Source organism: Pararge aegeria, chromosome 22 (assembly GCF_905163445.1).
Source record: "Pararge aegeria chromosome 22, ilParAegt1.1, whole genome shotgun sequence".
NCBI classification, from domain to species: domain Eukaryota; kingdom Metazoa; phylum Arthropoda; class Insecta; order Lepidoptera; family Nymphalidae; genus Pararge; species Pararge aegeria.
Window position 1 is genome coordinate 1,972,942 of NC_053201.1, and position 24,063 is coordinate 1,997,004.

The window sequence follows — 24,063 nt, forward strand, 5'->3', positions numbered from 1 at the left end:
TATGCATTTAAATATCACTTATTTTAATGGTTAAGGAAGATATCAGCGGCCTGTGAAGTCTACCAATACTTCTAACTCTAAGAGGAGACCCGTGCCCTGTGGGCTGGTAATGATTTCATAACGATGATGGACCAAAGCTCTAGATATCTCACTCCAAAGTGGAACGTTGATAGGTCAGTCAAAATTTGAGCGTAAATCTATAGTCATAAGCTTGGTCATAAGCTTAATAAAAAGCTTGGTCCTGACTGCAGACTACAGACCAGACATCCTAGATATCACGAACCACACCCTAGGCTTAAAAGGGTTATTTTTAATTTTATCCTTAACGGGGCTAAAAAGGCGAGGAAATTTTATATGAGTCTTACATTTTTCAAGATTATTCAGAAAACTTGTTATTTAGGCCTTTGGTTAAAAAATAAAAAAAAAACATGTACTAACAGTTTTTGTAAATACTATACCCACACGTGTAAAATAGGAAATGAAAAGTTTAAAAAAATAATGAATTCAAAAAACGAATTTACCCAAGTTAATTGGTCTTTTGGCTTTCGGCTAAAGATAAAGAACTACGTGCTTCAAAGTTTGGGGGATAGAATTCTTAGATTAGCAATTTTCACACATATTATCAGTCAATCGCTCAATCTTTTTTTACTAGTAATGACTACCTCGTACATATAGTACTATTAATATTGGTAGTATCGCTACAAAATAACAGACTTGACGTATCAAGTGATTAGAGAGTACCTATTTGCCTGTTGAACCTTTTGAACCTGTTGAACCTTTGAGCCTTGTTGAAATTAAATAATATTTTGTTATCTGTTGAATTCGGAAGCCACCATTTTATATAACAGTAATGGTTTTAATGAAAAACAGGCATTTTGACCTCATAAAAGTTTAATTTGCAAGTAAATCAAAGCATTTCTTGGACGGACTTCCAAACGAGTCAAGCACCGTTTTCAAGTGCCCGTAGCTGACGAAGTGACCCAATTATTTCCTAACACGTACACCCACTGCCAGGCCATATAAAATACTTATATAAAGGTCAGTCAATAACATTGGTGCTGCCTACATACTACTTTTAAATGAATAATTCATGGCATATTTCTATTAAATGCCTATTTTCAAATGATGATCAAACTATAAAGTGACGTGTCGTATATTGATTTCTTACAATCATACCTTCGGCAAGCATAGGGAGAGGATAAAAAATATTACAAGTTAATTTTATCCCTTATCAAGGGATATAATACTCCCTGAAAAGGGCTAAAATTAACGTGTCCACCTAGAAGTAGAGTTGGAGTAGTTTACCCCCGTTTATTATTTGGCTGTCGTTCCCTGGAGATAATCATCTCACAACGGTAAGATTTACGTTGGTACTATCCATTCTTGCTCCATCTTTCTATTGCATTTTCTACAAAGTCGCGCAGCGTGCTATGAACCGGACAATGTTAGGAGTTTCTGCAAAATTCGTAATGATGAAACCGTATAACTAAAGTCGACGGCATAACCCAAAGATTATTCGTTGGGCTATGTTGGAAGGCTGAAGTGGCAGTGGGCAGGTAATGTCTGTCGTAGAACCTATGGCCGTTGGGGCAGACGTGTTCAGGAGTGGAGCCGAGTGGAGTGGAGTTCAGTGTGTAGGATTAGTAAAAACTTCCAGCCCGTCGGACAGATGACCTTAAAAAGGTAGCTCGAAGCGGCTAGATGAGAAAGGCGGAGGTCCGTGTGTGGTGGAGTGCTCTCGGAAAAGCCTATGTCCAACAGTGGATGCTTGCAGGCTGATGATGATGATGATTACAAATCAAGGGTGGGTTTATATTATAGTCCAATAAAATTCCTCTATTCACTGTACATACAAATAAATAACTATCCTGAGCTCCTTCCAAATATGTATTGAACGCTCCAATAGCGCTTTTGATAGGCCTATTTGAATATAGAAGCTTTGATTTGCTTCGGTTCCCGAATGTGAACAGTCAATAAAAAGTGAATTAAGGAATGCAGATTACGATACAAATCGATGAACAGTGGTTCAATAGTTATTGATTATACAGGCCCGTTAACATGTGGGGTCATAGCGTAGGAATGCTGTTTAAACTTTATTGCAGTGATTGTACTATGATTCTAAATTTCACGCTGTAAGTAATGGTAAAATTTTTTAGCTTAGTTGGTCTTTCTTTGGAAAGAAAAGTACTTTTTAGCAGTTAAATAAAAGAAGGGGAGGATATAATTGTTTTTCGGTAATAAAAGAAATCGCGAGGAAGTTTTTTTTTTTACGTGTCTTTAACTGTATTTTGTAAACAATCGTTTAATTAGTGTAAAGTATCCATACTTAAGAATGCGAAAGCGTCTTTTTATTTGTTACCTTTGTTCAGCTTAACAATTGCACTGATCTTGATGAAAGGCCGTGGCCGGAATCGGAATTGAGTTGTGCCCTTGCAAAAAATATTCATCGCCATACAGTGTGTCAGGTTAAAGCCTGTATTTACAGTTGTTTAAGTTTAATGATAAGAGAGACAGGCAGATAATGCGTTAACTGTGCTGGTAAATTTGGTGACCTGCGGCTTCGCCTGTGTAAATTATGGGACGCACCGTACTGCTATATAGTCTACACCTACCACCTCAATAAATTAGGTACCAAATGGATGTGCCAAATATACAAACTTTGATATTAAGTATAAGTAGTATTTAAACAAACGGCTGAGGTGTGAATGAATATTGATCTTGGAGCTGAAATCACCTACTATTTGAGCCTTCAATCATGTAAACATTGCCAATCGCAAATGCCCGTCCCGAGAACCTACTCCCGTTTTTCCTTATAAACTTTAATGACTGTATTAATAATGTATGGCTTAGCAGCAGCACAATATATTCGTCGATAGCGCTGGGTAAGCAACGTTGACCCAAGTTATTAAATATATGGGTGTTCGTCTTTGGTAAGTTGAAAGATAATTTGGTATCCAAGTCTTAGCTCGTATCACTAACAAAGAAAAGTAATCGTTAAAGGAATAATCGATATCGCATTGTTGGTTGGTTCATATGCTTGAGGTTAAGGAGGCCGAGGAGTTCTGTTCTCTATCTCCAATCATATTCATCAGATAATTTACGAAATTTGGTCAAAACTAAACTGTTAGTATCTCTATGCAGTACACAAAAAAAGATTAAATCAGTTATCATTTGTCGGAGTTATGGTGTAAAATCGTCAAACTTACATCCTCTCTCCAAAGGAACTGAGCTGAATTTCGGGATAAAGAGTATGTCCTACCCTGTATGACTTTAAATCGTGTGAAGTTCTATTTCAATTCATTCAGTAGTTTCAGCGTTTTCACGAACGAAAAAAAGTAGTTTGGAGTTCGGCTATAGAGTGCCCTCCAAAAAAAAATTTTAAAATATCTTTAATGTACAGAATTTGACCCGTTACAGTTTTATTATAAGTATATATATAAGATCAAGAAATTACTCTAGGTTCGATGAAGATTTTCACAGGTACACAAATAACAGTTAAAACCCTGACATTATCTCAATAGTGTGAGGGTTTTGTATCTTATAAGTAGTTAATTTTTAAACAAATACCGGCTAAGGCGAGGATTAGGTATTATTGACGTTAATATTGGTGAAAAAACAACATATTTCCTATATATAGGGACCAACTTTAATTATCAATTTTATTTTGTTTTTAATATTTGTTGTTAAAGTGGCAATAGACATTACGTGAGGTATAATCCACTGACAGAAAGATAGAAGAACCTACAACAGAGGCTAAGTAATAAAACCCTAAAAATCCCTCATAACATTATAATATAACTTAAAACATGCAATTAGAATAATTAAGGAAAAATTACAGACCATCGAGGGGTTTCATTAATTATTTATTTCAATTAAGAAATCCAAAGTAGCAGTATTTTTGTAATGCTTCAAGCTTTTATAACTTTAAAAGATCCAGTGGTCTCATTTCAATTAACTAATCGTTAAACTTATCTTTATTATTGCCATCAATGTTAACTGACCGTTTAGCTGTAAGATTATTTATTATCTTTGCAATGTTAACTTTCCACTGGTGCTAACAAAATTAACTTTCTGTTTTGTTATTCAAACATTAGCAGCAAACGATGAGTATTAGTATCACCCGTGACTTTAAAGAATTGTGTGAATTAAGTGGTGGCAGATGTCGTGCTGTCTTATTTGCACAATATTCGTGAATCCGTTTGTACGAAAGAGATAGCACGACATTAGCCGCCTTTTATAAATCTATTCTTTAATGGATCGGGTATTTAATTTTATACTAATGTGCCCCTATCCTAACCCTACTACTTATGTCTACTCGAACAGCTTTTTTGTGATTCTTAGTTCAGTAGACCTGTTCATATAATTCGAATTGACACACTTATATCAATGTCAGACTGTCAACCCACTGGCTTTACATTTTTTTCATCTACTACACGTCCATGTATAACGAATAACTGTTGTTGTGCTTACAATTAATTATAATCCCTACTTATATTATAAATGTCAATGTAAGTTTGTTAGTTACGCTTTCTCGCAAAAACTACTTGAACGATCCTCATGAAACTTTGTACACATATTCTCGGAAGTGTTAAAAGTAATATAGGATACTTTTTATCCCGACATTAAGCTCGCTTCCTTTGGGAGTGTTTGAAGATTTTACACCAAAAGTCCGACAAATTATAATTGATTTAAATAATTATTTTTGTACTATAGAGATTATACTATGTGTTTAATTTTGCCCAAACTGTGGTTGGAGATAGAGGACAGAACTTCTCAGCGGACAGTAGCAAACCCCTCATTTAAGGCTTAGCGGTACTGAAAACTTTAATTTTTTTTTAGATTTACAACTAAATTTAATGCCACATCAAAAAACAAAATCAAACGCAGATGAAGTTGCGGGCAACAGCTAGTACCTATATATGTTTTTGTCCTTTTGGTATTTTAGAAGTTTGTTTGTATGTTTAAAGCCTTACTATTAAACAAAGTTCATCTAGTTGATCTAGTTTTGATGGAAAAGAAATTGTGTGTCCTTAGAACGATGTATTATGATATTTTCTTGTCAACAAATGAAGTTTCTAGAACGATTCTGTTTCACTCAGTTTCGGGTTACATGTTTTGTGTTAGGAGGCACTTGGTAAAGTCACAGATTTGATTACTGATCTAGAATTGGAGATGAAGGGATAAGGGAATTCCTAATTCTGGTATTGCGTACTAGCATCAAAGTGCATAAAGTTCCTAGTTCGTGACAATGACATATCAGTTAAATAATGTTGCAGACGTATAAGATTCGCAAGTGAAAAGGTGAGGGAGGAATTTATTACAACATTACATCGAGACGGACCAAATCACGAGGAAGATTTACAACATGATGTATTAAAACCTCGATAACATCACCATCAAGACCAGTTTCTCCGGCACACGACACGATTCGATCAACTTTTCCCCGCAATTTTTTGCTCCAAAACTCCAATGCTCAAACTCCACAATGAATAATGGTTGCGTACAAAAACTTTCCTCACAAAAAGTAGTCTAGCTTGAAAATTGTATAGAATTGCGAAATGTATAACAGGAACATCCATCTCTTTAGAATTGCTATATTTCTGTATGAAATTGTATTATGTACAATTATAATTAGTATTTATGAATTAGTTACATTACCTCTCTTCTATCGGAGGTCTTTGCCCGGGAATGGAATATTATTATACTGTTACTTTTACCAGTTCTATGACTTGTATGATATGTATAATGTATAGTTATTGTGTTGGTTATTTAATGTTCTTAGTTCAGTATTTTTATCGAATCAGTACCCGCTAACGCGCATTGGAGTAACGCGTATCAAGTTGATATATTTCACACAAATGAGAGACGAGGCATGTGTCCACACAAACATTAACTAGGCTATTGATGAAGTAGTTTTCAGTATAATTGGCAATTTAGTAGTACTAAGCAAATGGAGAAACTAGTACATTCTTTTATTAAAAGGGAGGTCAGAAAAACTAACAACTTAAATTTCCTGATGAAAGTTAATGTGTTTCATAGTTAAGAATGGTACTGAAGATGTAAGATGCATGCATGATGTACTGTTTAAATTTAAGAATGCACTAGGTTTATTCGATACAACTAAATTGCCAATTATACCAAAACTGAAAATTACTTTATCATAAGTCTATAACAGTTAATGCCCTTGTCTGTTAACCATGTAAATTGAAGAAACTATATAACGAAGAACGATAATCAAACAAACAAGATAAATAACGTAAATTTCCAATCCAATACAGTACTGATAAGCAAGATGGAATGCTTGCTGATAACAGCTCAATATTGTTGGCTATTATAACGACGTACTGCATTCACTTAACCCAGTTTAGTTAGTCTTTATTGAGATGAATTTGTGATACCACAAGCTCTGAAAGGGAACGAAGATAAAAATTATAGTTAAGTAAAATTAAACTCAATTGAATTTTGGATTCTACATTATTTTCAATTAATTGAACCACTTTCCAATGAAACCCTGCTTAAATAGAATTGAGGAGATAGTCAAGTTAGACAACATGCCCTGTGCAATTAATGGAAACATTCTTGGTCGACAATATGTAGATTAATAATTTCAGTATTTTTAACATAGCAACACTACCGTTGTCAAATAATTAAATGTATCTAAAGTCAAGAAGATCGTCAAGATGATGAACCGTATTTAAACTTACATTTATGTAAACTTTGGTTTCTTAAAAGATGAAGTTGCTAATACAAAAATATTTCAAGAAAATAGATTGAAACAAATGAGAAAATAAACTAGGTATTACAGTAAAATACGAAGTTCTAATTATAATTGTTAATCACAGGCCTACTCTTAATTAAGTTATATTATCCGAAACGAGAAATTACAGTTGAAACTTATCTTTCGATCTACCAAATAGAGTACCAAACTTTCACTGGATGTTTTATTCAGTTTCAATTGATTGCAGAGACGTAGGAGTCAACGAAAAGAAAGTAATTAGTGCTCTAATAGATACCGTCTGCTTTTAGAGTGGTAGTTAGACTGTAAAACATCCGGATGTTGATGAAAACACACAGTATGTTTCTTATAACACGCGGTAATAACTTAGTAATTAGTATGATGGCTGTTATGGAACAATTAATAGTTAGAATCAACTGTATGGGTTACTACTTTACTAACCATTTTAATGTAATTGTTTTATTTGATAAATAAAAATAAAAAAACTTGAAACTGTTTTTGAGTTTTATATTGCTTCACATGCAAATAATAGATAGCAAAGGGCTTTATGTTCGGGAATTATTAATAAGCTCCTTTTTAGTTATTTACTTTGTGTTATGTTAAGGTCGTCCAGTACAATTATTTGTTAAATTTTTATTACTTTATCATTTTGTATTAGTAACTGTGGCTGTTAGGGTGTTTCAGAGAAATAAATCTACAGTTGTGCCACCCGCACAGTTGTACACAAATCTCTGAATTTACCAAAACTTACAGGTGTAAAAGTAGTGCACAGACCTTTTCTACTTTTCAGGATTTCGGCTTCCCTTTCAGGGGTACCGAAACCTAGATGCCTGAGAGATGTTTAAACAGGCTTATGAAGTCTATCAACCCGCAATTGATCATCCTGCAGGGCTAGCACTGGCATGAGATAAAATTATATACTCCGATGTCCCCTGACAAGGGATGATGGAAGTTCCAAGCAGGGGAACATGGAATAGGAGAAGTTTACCGCCTTTTATTATTACACATATTATTATTTTTATATTATTTTCACGTGTGCTCCAATGCTCTGAGAGTTGATAAAACAGTGGGAGACGATAAATTTGTATGCTTTCCTTGGGGAGATGATTTTTTCCTGTCCCTGTCCCGTGTTGGTAGACTAAGGCCCTTGAACCCTTCTCATTCTGTGGTGACTTCGTGCCTTGTAGTGGGCCACCAATGATGATAATGATGATGGTGACTTTCGCCACCTTTCTACATCTTTCGATGGTGTTTAAGTGACAGATCAAGAAACATTATTGGCACTATTATATACGTACATAATTCGAATCGTAATTCATGACTCATCAAAAATATCAACTGTAGAACACCCTTTCAAGGTCTAAAGTAGGTAATTCAACACAATACTTCTGTAATCCGTGGGTTTACATTAATATTCGACACCCAACATTTCCCCATCCGTATAATATATCCTAAATACTTGAATTCCTACGCGAAATATCTTTACGGCAAGGTGACAAATATTTAATTTCATTAGCTCCCTAACATTAAAGTTAAAATGGATTCCGATCTTTATTGTATATGAGGAAGAATTGATTTTCAAACGCAGCCTTTGTACCGTTTATTGACCGCATATACTGCAAGGTCGTTTCCCAACAAGGCGGTGATTTTTATACAGCATCGACAGACTTGCCAATTTTCAAGTCCAACTTGGGAAGTGGTCAACCCAATGAGAGATTTTTACAAATTTGAAGTTTAGAAGCTAGGAGGTGAGCACTAAATACACTTTACTACGACAGTCAATATTATACTCATTTGCTTTATTATCCCTAGCACTCAAGTGATGACTCTACATCATGATATAGTCCGATAATCACTGGAACTCCCTAATGATAATATTATATGACAGTCAGTTTTAACGTAAATTTCTCATTGTCTCAATATTAAAATCTTATTGAAACTTTGACTGGTCGGTTGCTTTTATTTCATTATGATCTTGTTACGAGTTGGGAGACATGACTGGCTTAGTCGGCATATCTATAGATAAATTAAATAGAGAAACCTAAAAATGTATTGGCGATGTCGTTGCACCTGGACAGTTTTCTTTGTCTAGACAAATGAGTGAGATGATTTGTTATAACACTAAGAAAAAGCATGATAATATCAACATAACATCAGACCCTGAACAATTTGTAGACTTAATTTTGCGTATCAAATTGTGTACGGTGAAAAGATAAGATTGCTCTGACCGCAAGTTGCAGCAAATTTTTCACTGCTAAAAATGCGTATGACATCATCAGCACGAGTTGATTGCATCATTTTAGGGGTTTTTAGGGATTTGCAATTGTGCAACTAAGAAAGAACTGATTTTGATGTTTATTTAGCTAACGACAACTTAGAATTACATTGTATGCTTCAATATATTTCTATCATAAGATTTAATATGACGCAAGGAGAGATCGAGAGTAGGATTTGTTTAGTCTAGATGTGGGACGCCGCAGATTAGATATTCAGTCCTTATCCTATTGTTTAAGAGTCATTGACTTAGTGAAATTTTCATTACTCTGTAACGACTGCATACAAATAACTTAAAATAAATGATAATGATGAAATAAAGAAATGCTATTCATGAGATTTTTTAAAACGTTATAAATAGCAGAATCTTTCAGAATAAAGTAACTAAATCAACTAGAGAGCGATCAAATTAATTGCATTTAAGTGAGGTTTTGAGAAAGGCGTTTCTCCCAAACTTTCAATAAAATTTAAAATGACATAGCAAAGTTTTTTTTTTCCAGATTCTTTAACATCTAAATAGACTTTCACAACCTCTTTTGAGTTGCTCTAGTGCTTTGTTTCAACGTTGTGCGCTTATACAGTTGTTAGATGCTGTAATTTTATTTGTCATAAACAGCTGGCACATTCAAGTCAGAAAGTACGGGGGTTTTTTTGCAGCAATCTTTTTGTTTGCGAGGATACTAAAGAATATAAAACCGCAAACACTTACTACCCCAGATGCTTTCAACAAAATCCCTACGGGTAAGAAATAGAGGACAACGTCCAGATGAAACGAGGGCAGGAAACATTGCACTGACTTTTATGATTCTACTAACAGTCAGTTCAGAGGTGGCTCGGACCTACTGGCACAAATGTCCTACTTGGATGCTATTATATATAATGATTATGATGGAGTAATTTGAATTACTTCTACTATTTTGCCATCGAAATGTTATTCTTTACGATTGCAGCAAACCTCCAAAAGAATAGCAATTAATTCATAGGGCCATAATTACAAGCTAGGCAAACAAGGCATAAAGTATTTAAAGGCTGAAAAGATGATGATAATTTTTAACTAGAGGGTTATTAAAGGAAAGAGATGAATTTTTACTACACTTAGTTTAAAGAAGATTCATGCCCGTTTTCACTGACGAAGAGCAAGGCAATGCCTTAATAAGTAACGACTAACCTACGGAGATTCCTAGATATACATTAACCCTTTACCAATAGTTATAACCTGAGAGTTGGTAAAAAGTTTTTGGTCTTTAGACATCGCCTAAATCATCAGGCATACTATTTAAGCGGACCTAGGTTTAGTGGAAACCGTCATAGAGTGAAATCGGCGGTTTTTGTGATTGGATATATGATTTTTTCTTATCGCTTTTATCAACTGTAGTTTTTAATAAACTATGTTAATAATAAAGTTTGAGGAAATATTTTCTTTGAAATGACTTAATAATAATTGTAAGACTGCAGCAGATAGACATTCACGGTATTTACCGCAAAAAAAAATCGTATCCTAGAAAACTTTAAAATACCATCAGAAGTGGGATAAGGTTAGCTCTTGACGTATATACGACTGACACGCGGTTCAAATAATAATTAACATCGTAATAAACTAAAAATACCCACACCATGCCATCCACGGCAGTGTCGCACGTTTATATAAAGGTCAACGCGCCACTATACAAGGCATGTCTTCCGAGCGGAGGAAAAGTGCAGATATAATTAGCTAATCTCTTTTTAACAGACTTAAAAAAGGAGGATCTTTAATGCTTTTTTATTCGTAATTGGCGTTACACAAAATATAATGGATTTATTTCAGTGTAAGGAGACAAAGATTACAAAAATATAAGGTTTAACAGGATTTAACACAACATGTTACTTACGATTGAACAAATATTATATAGATGATATGTATCTACATCAATTTGAATGATTTGCTACTGATATTTCTGAAATATTGGGGTTTTTTTTTAATTGGCTCAAGAGTAGTCTCAAAAGTCACATACTAATTTTAGGGAACTACCATAAAATATCTTTTCCATACTAGGAGAAACATAAAACAAATTGTCGTTATTGTCTACAAAGTAAAGGAAAAAAAAATTACGCATTTGTACCATTACAAAGTCGAACTAACGTCATTTCCGTTAATTTCAGTTATGTTTACTAGAATTTGAAGAAAAATCTAATTTTAAGAATAATATGCTGGGTAAGCAAAGGATAATGGGTGGTAGACCAACTTTGGACGTTTGAAAGAGAATTGGGTGTAGGTTTATTTCAACTCCGATCCTAATCCTAACCTAACCTAACCTAACCTAACCTAACATCGAATAGTAATCGTTAAATTAAGAGTCAATATCGTACTAGTTGACTCTTAGTTGATGCAGAAGGCTAACCAGGAAAATTTCAATCATTTTTTAAGTGGCTCACGATCATCTGCGAAATGTGTGTACTTATTAAGTAGCGTTCATTCTTAGGTGAGCTGATTGCTATCTGCTTAGGAATTCTGTCCCATGTCTTCAATGATATTCCGGAACTGTTGGTTCCGGAACCCTCTTGTCGGGAGATGCCGTTAGTCCAGCAGTGGACTAAAGGCTACTGATGAAATAATTACCTAAAATACAATAACATAAGATGAGTATTAGGCGATAATGCCATTGAAGGATTCACAATCACATTAATTTGCACAGCACCTACCCACAGGTTGACTCATTTCTTTGCATAAGGAATTCTTGTATGGGTGTGTAAGATTTATTATTAATATTCACGCATTGCTCAGTGTGAGTTTATTATAAACATTTGAGATTGCGAGATAAAATACTAATGCTGCAAATTCATTGCAAATTACTAACAGTTTCTATTACTAATCTATACTTCTCTTCTAATATTATAAAGAGGAATATTTTTTTTCTGTAGGTTTTATTTCCTTATAGGCTCCAAAACTACTGGATTCGGTTTAAACAATTGTTTTGGGTTTAAAGAATTCTAATTTAATTGTCTAAGTTATCACGATATAGGTAATTATTTTTTTGATGATCCATTTAATTATTATTTTATTTAATTTCAATTATGTAACCTAAGGTAGCAAAACTTTATCCATAAAATTAATTATTTATCATATTTGATATTGATAATACATAAAAGTTAATATGTAGGTACTCCAAGTACTTATTTTTAATGTCTAAGATTTTTGGTACATTAAGGTACATAATACTAACGACGTAAGGCACCATCTAAAGTTACCGGTTCGTAATGTTTAAGGAACCCGGAAAACTAACATTTAACAATTGAAAGAGAAAAGTTTGTACAATGACCTTATAAATCCATACGAAAATTAAAAATACCTATGACAATACAAACACAAGATTCAACAACTAGTGTCGTGGCAAGAATCATAGACAAGTTAGGTTATGGAGATTAAAAATAGACTAGTGAAAGGTAAATGGAAGCTTAGGAATCTCTTTAGATTAGGTGTTACTTACAAAGACATTGTCTTTTAGTCGTTAGTGAAAACGGGCAAGTCATCGACATAGCGCGTAGCGCAAAGGATAAGGGTGACATTGGGAGGTCATGCCGGCTGCAGGACTGGTCGCTTTTGTCAAAGAAATTTTCAATGTCCCGGGACACGCCACCAACCACGATTAAAGTAATTTTGGGTGACATGTACGAGGCGACTAAGGGGATATAACGGGAAATTGGTAGCAGTCTTCTGTGCTACTAGTACCATCTACTGCGATCACCAACCCATATTCCCATCGTGGTGATTAAAGGCAAACCCTAAGGCCCCAGGCAATTAGTCCAAAAGTGGACTTATGTAGGCTATTGATGATTGATGATCGAGTAATAATTTTTTAATGATGCTTATAATGACAGAGTACAGGAAGCTAATAAAGTTTATTTTTGTGCAATCAATATAAAATGAAAATTGAAAATAACATTTTTAGAAAACATTTTCAACAACGAAAACCGAAATTCTCGGGACCCGAGACAGTAAATTTCTCGACAGTAAATCTCGGGACTTCGAAGCAAGAGCCGTCCGATGGCACGAACGGGTCCCCATTCACCTTATGACAAGTACCGATTCAGTCTAACACGTAAATAATATCCCACAATACTATTCCAGTGCAGGTTGGAGGACTTAAAAAACTGACTGACAGGGGCTTTCAGTAACACCACACACACGGTTTACAAAATTTGTATCTGAGAGTATTTTAATAATGTGTTACAGTAATTTTATAGTGGGTAAAAAAAACTTTTGTTAACTACAACTTTATATGACCCAGATATTTTATTCAATTTACTAAAATGTGCTGATAATTCTTATTTAATTATTAAATAGTTTGCAAGAAATAATTCAAATGATATTTGATTCACAGTCAATGTTCATAACATTGTGGCGGTATTTTGGTATACATACAGGTGAATTTTCAATATACTTCAATCTTGTATAAAACAATGGAAAGATACATTCTAGTGTCCTAGATTTTATCAAATGCTTAAAGCCCACCAACCTACATTGAGCACAAAGACGGGTCTATGCTCCACAACCCTTTATCCAATAGAGGAGGACTATGTACAATGTCATATGTATGGCTGATGATCATGAAATATAATAAGTATGAGAACAAATAAATAGTTACAGACCAAATAACTGTGTTACACTTCGTCAGAGAGATAAAATATTTAGTAAAACTGGTTTAGCAACTTTGAAACTTGCAATTACATAATTTAGTGTCTGAGTGAAAATTAACAATGGAATTTTCTATTAAGTATGTAACTACAAACAACTTGACGGTAAAATGTTTAAGGACTGAATTAACTTAGGATCTAGATGAATGAAAAAGATAAATGGTTATTTGTCATCATCTTAATAAAACATGGGACTTACGGGGGACATGTCTTCCCTCAGAATGAGAAGGTTGTAGGCCATAATTCACTAAGACACTAGGTGGTATCTTTGCATCATTTGAGTACATACAGGACTAAGGTATATCGAAAATGCACCCATATTTATATCAAAGAACCCACAGGCACAATGTCATCAACATTGGCTGAGATTCAAATAAAATTTTAATTGTTTCTTCAAAACTATTTCTTAAATAAATAACAATTATCAGCACATTTGTTAAAATCCTAATCAATATAGTAAAATAATATCTGGCATAAATCAAATTATAGTTATCCATAGTTCAATAATTTATAAAATTACTGTAACATACACCTTTGAGCACATTATGGAGAACTCTCAAGCATGCAGCTATCCTCACAATGCTTTCCTTCGCTGTTAAAGTAAGTAATATTTAATTTGCTTAAATTATAGATGCAGTCTGAATAAACAGTCATAGGTAAGTATTGGGTGGTTACTTTGTGAATTCAGATTCCGTTTTAGTACTTCCACCTTTCATCGTCTCTTGGCTATTCTCATCATGAATATCTATCTTTGGTTAGTTCCAAACTGACCATGCCCCAGAAAAAGCAGCAAAATCCTTAGCTGACAGTTGTTAAGGGACCTACTCTCAGTATCTTGAGATATTCTGGCACCATATGCAATGTTGATTCTGCTTTTCTTTTTTCAGTAACTATTTAAAGAACTAAACATTTTTCTGTGATCTCACTAGGAATATCATGACGTAACTAAGTCAAATCTCACTCATAGCCTTTAGGTTGACAATCTTAGTAAAATTGTTAAAGTTAATGTTTAGATGAGCTCTAAATAGTATTGTTTAATATTTATTAAAGTTAAGATTTACTTAAACGCCTAACAGTCAAACCTACATTGAACATACCATAGAAATTCACATCATCAGTTAATTCAGTATGTATTTAGTTTTAAGTTTAGTTTATAGACTACTAGTAAAACTTTGATAGCTGAGATTTTACAGTCAGTTGGTCATCACTACAGATTTTACAGTCAGTAGTAGTAAACGGAAGGAAGTTAAGCTCCATACTCAAATATTCAAACCTCTTTATTTCACAAAATTAACTCTACGGCAGATAGCAAAACTAATTAGCTTACTGTTAATATTATAACACTAAGTAAGGTGCACCTTTTATAAGTGATTTTGGCATTAAGTACATTTTCATATTGAGCTACATATTTATAACTGCCTAAAACATATTGTACAACAAATTGTACTATTTTTAATTCTTTTTTGTATCAAGCAGACAGCGGGTAATATCCTGTTATTCTTATGCCAGTTTCTGCTAAACCTAGGCATAGCCTTATTCTATGATGATTTTTATGATGTCTACAGAAAAAAACCGTTTCACCAACTCTTAGGTGATAACTATTGGTAAACAGTTGATGTATGCCTAGTAAATTCTTTCCATTAGGTGTCACTTATTTAGGCATTGCCTTGTTTGTCATTAGTGAAAAAGGGCATTAGTCCCAGAATCTCACAAACCCATTAGGCATGGGACTAGTATTCAGTATACATCTCTTTAGATGTATACTGAATACTAGAGTCACATACTACTTTCATAAACTATTTTAGATTGCAATAATTAATTTGGGTGCAGATGAACATTCCTCCCCTTATGTCCTAAAACCGTTTAAAATAACAGGAAATAATAAATGCACACAATTAAGTCATATATATATACACACAGGGAAAATAAATTTTAAACATTCCTCAAATTACTGCAAATAAATAAATTGCAGTGTAGCAGTGTAAATAACAGGACAAACATTCATTTTCGTACCAAAAGTATGATTCTAAACATATTTTGGATTTCCAGTGACCTTTAATAATAGAAAAATGATTGTAAAATTGTAAACTTTTGATGTTGAAGTGCTGGCAGGGTTTCTTGCCTGCTTCTTTGGTCTACTAGGTCCCGAGTTAGATTCCCACATAGGCATTGTTCATCTCCATGCCTCTCAGCATGTTAAGTGATCAATCTTGGTTAATATCACCAATCATCATTGGAGCAGCATGAAAGGTGTATGCCATCATCCATATAAGATAGGATCAGACTCAGCAGTGCTTATATTATGCCAACTTAGGATGTTAAATGGCTGAACATGGCGATGATGATCACCTTGATTACGGAGATATCAGTGCAATGAATGACAACACACTGTCTGACATACAAACAGACACAGATTATCAAAATCGCAGAGCACAGGGTTCCTATATCTCAGAAAAAGGATTCAAAGCCTTCCTTTTGATTTTCAAATGAATCCTATGAAGGATTCATTTGAAAAGTTATTTCTTATTATTACATGATTTATAGGTACAGTCAACCAGGAGACAGTATGTTCTGGGATGAGGAAGTGGACTATGCTATTATACCCAGAGGGGTTAAACTTACTTGGCAAAATTCCCAATTTTCATTAGTTTTTTGTTTAATATAGTCAACAAACTTTTTGATACAAATGAGACAGACAGTTAAAACATTCTAATATCAGGAACTATGCTGCCTATTTCAAAAAATATTTTGAGTTTTGTGTTCAGTTCCTATTCAGTGTCATTATACAAGGTTATCATAAAAGAGATAACCTAAACATTAAGTCTTAACTATAAAGGTGGTCATAATATTTCCTATTAGCAATATACAATAGATAATACTATCTGATGATCAAGTATCTGTATATCATAAGTATTTTACATGTGCAATATTAATGGGAGATAGGACATGCAATTGTGATGGCAATAGGGGAAAAGTTTGATATAGGATTAAACTGATAAGATAACTGTCCATAATAGAAAGTAACCAGGCTGCAGCGTAAATGTATAGATGTGTGTATTCACGAAAATTTTATGCACATACATGCAAAATAACGCACTTACGTCAGACTACGTATTGACTGTATGACTCAAGAAACTTTGTTAGAACATTTAAGACATTCTTAGTAAAGTTTAGCACAAAACTCTGCAGTAACCGATCGTATTGCGGCAGTACTTATCACTTTTACAATAGTTACGTATGATATAACGGTAACTATGCAGGGAGTCCGGCTAAATATTGGCGAGTGTACCATCGATGAGCAAATGACAGGAGGTCCGCGGTCCTAGAGCTCATTGCACATTCCTGCGCACATCACACCGTCTGGTGGCCGTTTAGCTAATATTAGAACATACCACGACGTCAAAAGACGTCCAAATGCAGATGAAAAACAAAACATCGGATTGCGTCGGCCGCAACCCATTGGGGACATTCTCGAAAGCTGTGCACGAACCCACGACGTGGGGCCACGACGCGGTTTAGGGTTAGGCGATTTCGATCACATTTCACACTTAAAACGGCACGTATCGATTTTAAATGCACATAATACCTTTACTTTCAGCTTTTTCCGTAATATCTTTCACGTCATCAACCATCTTGCTAGATGACAGTCACTCACTAGTCACTGTTCACTTTTTTATTCGAACATATTTCGAAAACTCATACTTCGTTCACTATTTTCAGCCAGACACGACCAGCCAGAGATCTATACGACGGCACTTCGTTCCGTTCACTGCCAGCGACGTATGAACGGCGATTGGTGGCGTTTGGCGAACAATCTCTGAAGATGGCGTCAATAACCGCTAATCCAAATAAATAAACTACGAAAATAGTCCCATTAAACTACTGTTAGTCGTAGGCTTCTTTGCTAAACAGTGTTGATTATTTATTAGGTTGAACTAAAACTAGGGTTCTTTCAAAATTCAGCTGTTTTGAAAGACGAAATTAACTGTATTCATCTAACTATTGAAGAAATATTTTTAGTCTGTGCCATTTTTATTCTATTCCAGAGTTTTACGCCATCTATCGACACAACTTACCACTATTTTTGACATTTTATGCAATTATCATAGTTCCTAAATCATTCAATCTTTATTTATTGTATATAATTATTACTACAACCTTGAAAATAATTGGTAATGATGAAATTATTGTGCCACTGTGCCATTTCTTTCATAGAAATGTATTTTGAAATATCTTCATTAGATGGCGCTTGAATAGTTCTAACGTGAAACGTTGGTTAGTAATTCAATGCTTCGCCACTAGATGACGCTAAGAAAATACTATGACGTTAACATTCACATAATATTTTCTATTATTAATATATATTTTAACAATAAATATAGAGTTCGAGAATTTATTGTTTTGTATTGTTTGGATGTATTCAATATAGTTAAAAGGAATTTACAACAGCTACAATACAGCGTTATTTGTAAAGGTAGGACAGTTGTTTGAAAAGAAAGGTAAATAGCCCTCAGGCCCACCACTCGTCTCCAATGTCGTTTAATGGGTGGACTTGGTTGAATAATCTAAATCTCATTATAGGAACGGTTGATCCCAAAATGGTCTTTACTCAGCATGTTTGCAGTACCTGTTAAAGACACAGCGCTGATCTTCCGTGAAGCCAGGCCTGACGTTTGGACGGTAAGCACCGACAGAGCGACGCTTAAAAACTATGGATAGGTATGCTATAAAATAATATAATTTATAAGTATTATATAATAAAAAAAAAAAAAGAAAAATGTGTAATAATAGATATATATTTTGTTACGATTAAACCGATAAAAATAAAATAAAGAAGAATAAACACACGTAGGCACCGTTGTTCAAATGTTTTGTTGTTGGAAGAATATTCTCTTAATTTTAAAAACAGAATTAAGAACGTACAGAATCCTCATGCAGCCATAATTGCATGCAATGCACTGTATCAAAAAACAGAGATAACGCCCTGAGCACGTCTTACTGCAGACCCGCGAATGTTGCTAGTTCACAAACATATCCCATTTTCCCCTTTACATAGTAAACGTCTAGAGCATTAGAAAAAATAATTATTATCAAGTGCTAAATTAAGCGACTAATCGCCTGTTCCAGAACCTTTCGCTTGGTGGTCTGGTCAAGATCAAATCGGGGTTTTCCTGAACCCACATATGAGTGTTATATCCATTATCCATATTGCAAAAATCAGTAGCCGACCTAATCATATTCCGCGGCCTTACCGAGGCAGTAGGTAAATAGAATTTCGACAACAAATTGAATATTCTACAACTCATAAGTTAAGGCAATTCCAAACCTCGGCGTCAAATCTGCGTCCTAAGCGGCGTTAGAGTGCGTCGAGCGTGCGACCAACCAAGAGCAAGGAAGTTGGCGCGCAACGTGCCTCCAATAAGCGCGTTTTATTTTTATAGTACCTAATAATTGACGGGCCAAGCGAATGGCTCACTGATATGGTAGGTAAGTGGTAAACATATAAAAGAAACCCCTTATTCATATCTTACAAGCAGTCCGACACCCCAACCCCCTAGTGGTCGAGGCGTCCACTTATACCCCCGTCCCCGACGTCGAGCCAAAGCGGCGACGTCCGAAGCATGTCCTTGATGACCCTGACGATAAAATAACTACCGACAACGTGTCCCAACAACACACACACACGCAACAAACACAGCGTCTTCGCCGGCGAAGACGAGGGCCCCGATTTCTGACGTCATCCGGACATGGATCCTTACCACGGTCACGAGGGCGTTCGGACAAAACAATGATTAGTCCAAAAGTCCACCAACAGTCAGATTAACGTCGAACCGAGCCGAGGTCCGAGTCCTCTCAGGAGGCACCCTCGGGTCGACGTCTCCCACTCTCCCCTGGGGCTCTTCTGAGCCTCTTTCTGGAGCCTGGCGAACTCTCGCGCTCGCCCCACTCCCCCGGTGACGCCGTAGCAACCCCTCAGGTGGTTATCGGCAAATGTCCTTCCGAAAAAGCAAAAAAAAAAAAAGCATCTCTTACAACGTTTAATCGTTTAAGTATCTAATTACAACATGGCACATTATAAACTCAAACATCAATCTATCTGAACTTATATCCCACTGTTAATTTACTACAAAGAGAGAAAGAGACAACGTATTCAATCTTCCCTTGACATTTCTGATTGTACTCCTCTGTACCCGCCATTTTGTATGACCCTCCTTTTTGAACTGGGTTCCTGTCATTTTGAATTTGTACTCCAACTTATACCGACCACAGATCGAGCATAGGACCAGTCTGAACGAAGATACCTTTTTATCTTTAACTAAATGCACATACAAAGGCAGATTTGCTAACAAGGCGTTTTGCCCTGCTTATATGTGTGTTATTCGCAGGTCATGCAAGGAACATTTCCACCAGTTGCCACCGTGAGTTGATCACTTTGAGCCGTAGGTGTTAAGCCTCATGACCACAGACATTCTGCGTCGAGAACCTTGATGAGCTAGAGACGCAAAACGCAACGCAGACGCGCAGGGGTGGAGTTCGCTTTAAGACAGTGCATTGAGTAGGTACCTATTAAAGTATCGGAAACGACAGTCAAATCACCTTCGAAAGAGAAAATGAACACAGCAATGCTACTTCGCGGCAGAAATAAGCATTCTTGCGAGGGCCTTGATAAGCAAGAGACGCAGAACGCTACGCAGACGCACATGTGTGGGGTTTGCTTTAAGACAGTGAGTTAGGTATCAAATTATCGGAAACGACAGTCGAATCGCCTTCGAAAGAGAAATCACGCAATCCGTTACTTCTAACTTGCTTCCGGGAAGAATATTTCCTCTACTTAAAGAGTAATGTGTTGGTTTTTTTTGTTTTACCGCTAACTATACTGACAGCGGTGATAGCCTAGTAGTAAGAGACTTTTAGGGGCCGAGTTCGAATCCTAGCACGCGCCTCTTACTTTTTTTATGTGTGTTTCGGTTAGAATGCAGTTAAGAGCGAACTTGTAGTGGAAAAAAGATAAAGGAGAGTAGGCACTTACATTTAACTCGTTCGGATCTAGTAATGTGTAGTGATAAACGTCCACTGCTGGACATAAAAGAAGGAAATAAAGAAAACCGTTTATTCGGGAACCACAGAAAAAGAACCATTTTTAAATGGAACAAAAACAAAATAGTTTACATGTACTTACACTCTGTAAATGTACATAGGTAACCAGCATGGATTCTCTGAAACTTGGGTCCAGCAGCTATCTGCGACTATTAACGTCGTCTGCCCACCTCATTAGGGTCTTTCAACGTTGCGTTTACTCGTGCGAGGTCGCCATTCCAGCACCTTTGAACCCCAGCGGTTCTCCGAGCTATGTGTCCAAACCTTTTCATAATTATCAGCATCATCAACCCATACCGGCCCACTACAGGATTGCTTCAATTAAAAACCCACATAAATCCGAAATGTCAGTGATGCGTGTCGGAGCTCGAACTCGATCTCCACAAAACGAAAGCCCAATCGTAACCCACTAGGCTATAACCGCTTATACCCTTTTATGGTTAGATAATGAGAACAAATCCACACAGACTAATGTGTCTACGAAGTTACGGGCAAAACTTAGACAAATTAATAAAACAAATCGCGTAGTACCGGCCCTCTTACAAAGTCGCAGAGTTGATATCTCAATAATGCAAGAGCCAAGAGTTCAATGTTACTAACCCGCCGATTTCCAATTAAAGCTACACGCAGGCCTCCGCGCCCATGCATGCGAGCTAAACTTTACATTACCCGACCAAAAAGAAAAGGTCATACGAAAAATATAAACCGCAAATATTTTATCGTAGGAATTGCCAATTGTTTGGATCATCATGTTAAACAATGGACGTCCACTGCTGGACATAGGTCTTTTGCATGAAGTTCAAAATACCACGGTCTTGTGCAACTTGGGTCCAGGCGCTCTCTGCGACTCGCTTGATGCCATCCGTCCACCGTATCCGATGCGAGGTCGCCATTCCAGCACTTTGGTAGTTCAACATTAATCGGTTCACCGAGCGATGTACTTCGCCAACTGCCACTTCAGCTTCACGACTCTTTCGATATCTCTGTTTCTTCTACGAACGAAATAACAGACAAAATATGAACGAGTAAGACACCGGCATCTTTGCATCGTTCCAGTCCATGTAGGACTGAAGTGTATCGAAAATGTCAAAATACTCAATGTATTGAACATTGATAATTAATCAAAAATAATTTTTTATTGTTTCTTGAAAACTATCTATTCACTTATTAATAATTATTAGCGTATTTGTAAAATCCTAATCAATATAATAAAATATCTAGCAAATATGAATTTATAGTTATCAAAAGTTTGGTTATTTACCCAGTTTATAAAACAAGACGTTTTATAAGACGCATAAGATGGCTCAGAGTCACTCAAAGGGCGAAGGAGATAGCTATGTTGGAGTATCTCTACGTGAGTAGAAATGAGAAGATCCGTAGATGAACCAGAGTTACCGAAATAGTTCAGCGAGTCGCAAAGCTGAATGGGAATTGGGCGGGGCACATAGCTCGGATAACCGATGGACGTTAGGGTTCCAAGTTGTGAAAATAGCAACCCCGCATTGGTAAACGCAGCGTTGGTCGGCCTCAACGAGGTTGACAGACGTCATCAAACTAGTCGCTGGGAGCTGCTGGAAACAAGTGGCCCAGGACCGTGGATTTTGGAACTCCATACAAGAGACCGATGCCCAGCAGTGGACTTCAATCGGTTGAAGTTATGGTGGTGATGGTGATGACATAATATAATGGTTCCATTCTTGTGTGTAAAACTAATGCTGGGACGATTCCAAATACGCCGTGGTCTAGAAGACTCAACCACAAACTAAGTCATACTTAGAATGTATAACATAAAATATTATTCTATATACCTTTGATTTTATATTTAGCAAATATACGTTAAACTGCTTTTAAATGATTGGCACTAAAGAAATTTTTAACCTGTGCTTTAATAATAATAATAAAAATAAATAAATTCATAAGACTTTATTTGAAATGGAAAAATGTACGAAGCGGTAATGTCATTCTCCAAATAACGGTTCAAAGCTGAGGCTTGTTACTGTCTGCGATAGCTCTGTACTGCTCTTAACAGCAAGTCGCGCTTTTACATGAATGAATTAATGAATGAATGTATAAACGCAATGAACGTTTCGTACAAGGCCTTTATAAGTCGGCCGGTTTATAGTACCGTTTACATCGTCAAGTCGCACTTGACTAAACCGTGATACGGACAGTATACGTTTGACTTTCGAATGTGACGACCACGCGGGAAAAGTTTTACTGACGTCTCGAAATTCCGTAAGAAAAATGCGATCTATTTCGTTTAAAAAACTTAAAATATGACAAAAATATTATAAAACTTTACAAATGATGTGTACATAAATGATTGTGGTAAAAAATGGTTTTTATTATGATGTTTTAATGTTGATTTTGTATGAATTTTTGACAACATTAGCCAATTTATTTACGAATAGTGAATAGTTCAAGTGATTTTTCAGTGAAAGTGTACCTATAAAGATGAAGTATTCACATTTTTTTGGTGGATTTTTGTTTCTATTGGCTGTTTTAACAGGTGAGTCAAACAATCTTATTAGGTACTAATGCTAGGAAAATTGATACCAGCCGCGTTTTAATCTTGTTTGGGTTCACATTTATGGGCCTTTCCCGCGCAACAGAATAATATAGCATACCTATATTTCATTAAAAATATTAATCTATAGCCTATAATCGTCCACTGCTGAACTAACGGCCTCTCTGTAACAACTGGAAGGTTTCCCCATAATCACCAGCGCGGGGCAGACGGGTTGGTGATCAAAAATCTTTAGGTATATTTCCACTCCACTGTTCACAGAGGTGTTTGCCTTACTCACGTTAATAAAGACAAGACAAGTAACAAAAATAAATACCTGGCTAAGTTTGTTGTGGGCTCTTCTTAGACCAGGGCGCGTTTGGAACCTAGCTTTAGTTTTAAGTTAACGAATGCAGTTATCACCATCACCTAACGTTAGTGTTAACATGGTAAGTGAATGAACGTTTCATAAGTGCCTGTGATAAGGTCTACAATAATAAAACATTTTTGAATTTTAATTTGAAATAAGAATAAGTGAATTAAACTTATTAAGGCTCAGCAGCGTGGTAGGTTTACATCCTTCGATCTACTAAAGGGCAGGTACCTATAGGGCACTGGTTTCCTCTCATAATGCTTAGGTTTAGGGCGAAGCCTAACACGCTGGCTAAGTGCTGATACCACTAGACTTTACACGCCTTTGAGAACATTATGGGGAACTCTCAGGCATGGAGGATTCTATACGATATTTTCCTTCCCCGTTAAAGCAAGTGATATTTAA

The 24,063-nt window shown here is 35.7% G+C and overlaps 2 protein-coding genes across 8 annotated transcripts in view; one reads left to right on the forward strand and one right to left on the reverse strand.

Annotated features, from left to right (window-relative positions):
- Positions 1-17,598, reverse strand: part of LOC120633633 (calponin homology domain-containing protein DDB_G0272472-like) — a 78,414-nt gene extending 60,816 nt beyond the window's left edge. For 3 of the 6 annotated variants that reach the window (XM_039903910.1, XM_039903909.1, XM_039903908.1), the window contains exon 1: positions 17,268-17,598. In XM_039903910.1, the coding sequence (XP_039759844.1) occupies positions 17,268-17,313 (46 nt within the window). In that variant the 5' untranslated portion in view covers positions 17,314-17,598. The remainder of the gene's footprint in view (positions 1-17,267) is intronic. The other 3 variants (XM_039903911.1, XM_039903912.1, XM_039903913.1) reach the window with 1 other exon arrangement.
- A 5,332-nt stretch (positions 17,599-22,930) lies between these two features.
- The window catches only part of LOC120633822, a 95,217-nt gene continuing 94,084 nt past the window's right edge, over positions 22,931-24,063 (forward strand). For both annotated transcript variants that reach the window (XM_039904180.1, XM_039904181.1), the window contains exon 1: positions 22,931-23,288. In XM_039904180.1, coding sequence (XP_039760114.1) covers positions 23,234-23,288 — 55 coding nt within the window. In that variant the 5' untranslated portion in view covers positions 22,931-23,233. The remainder of the gene's footprint in view (positions 23,289-24,063) is intronic.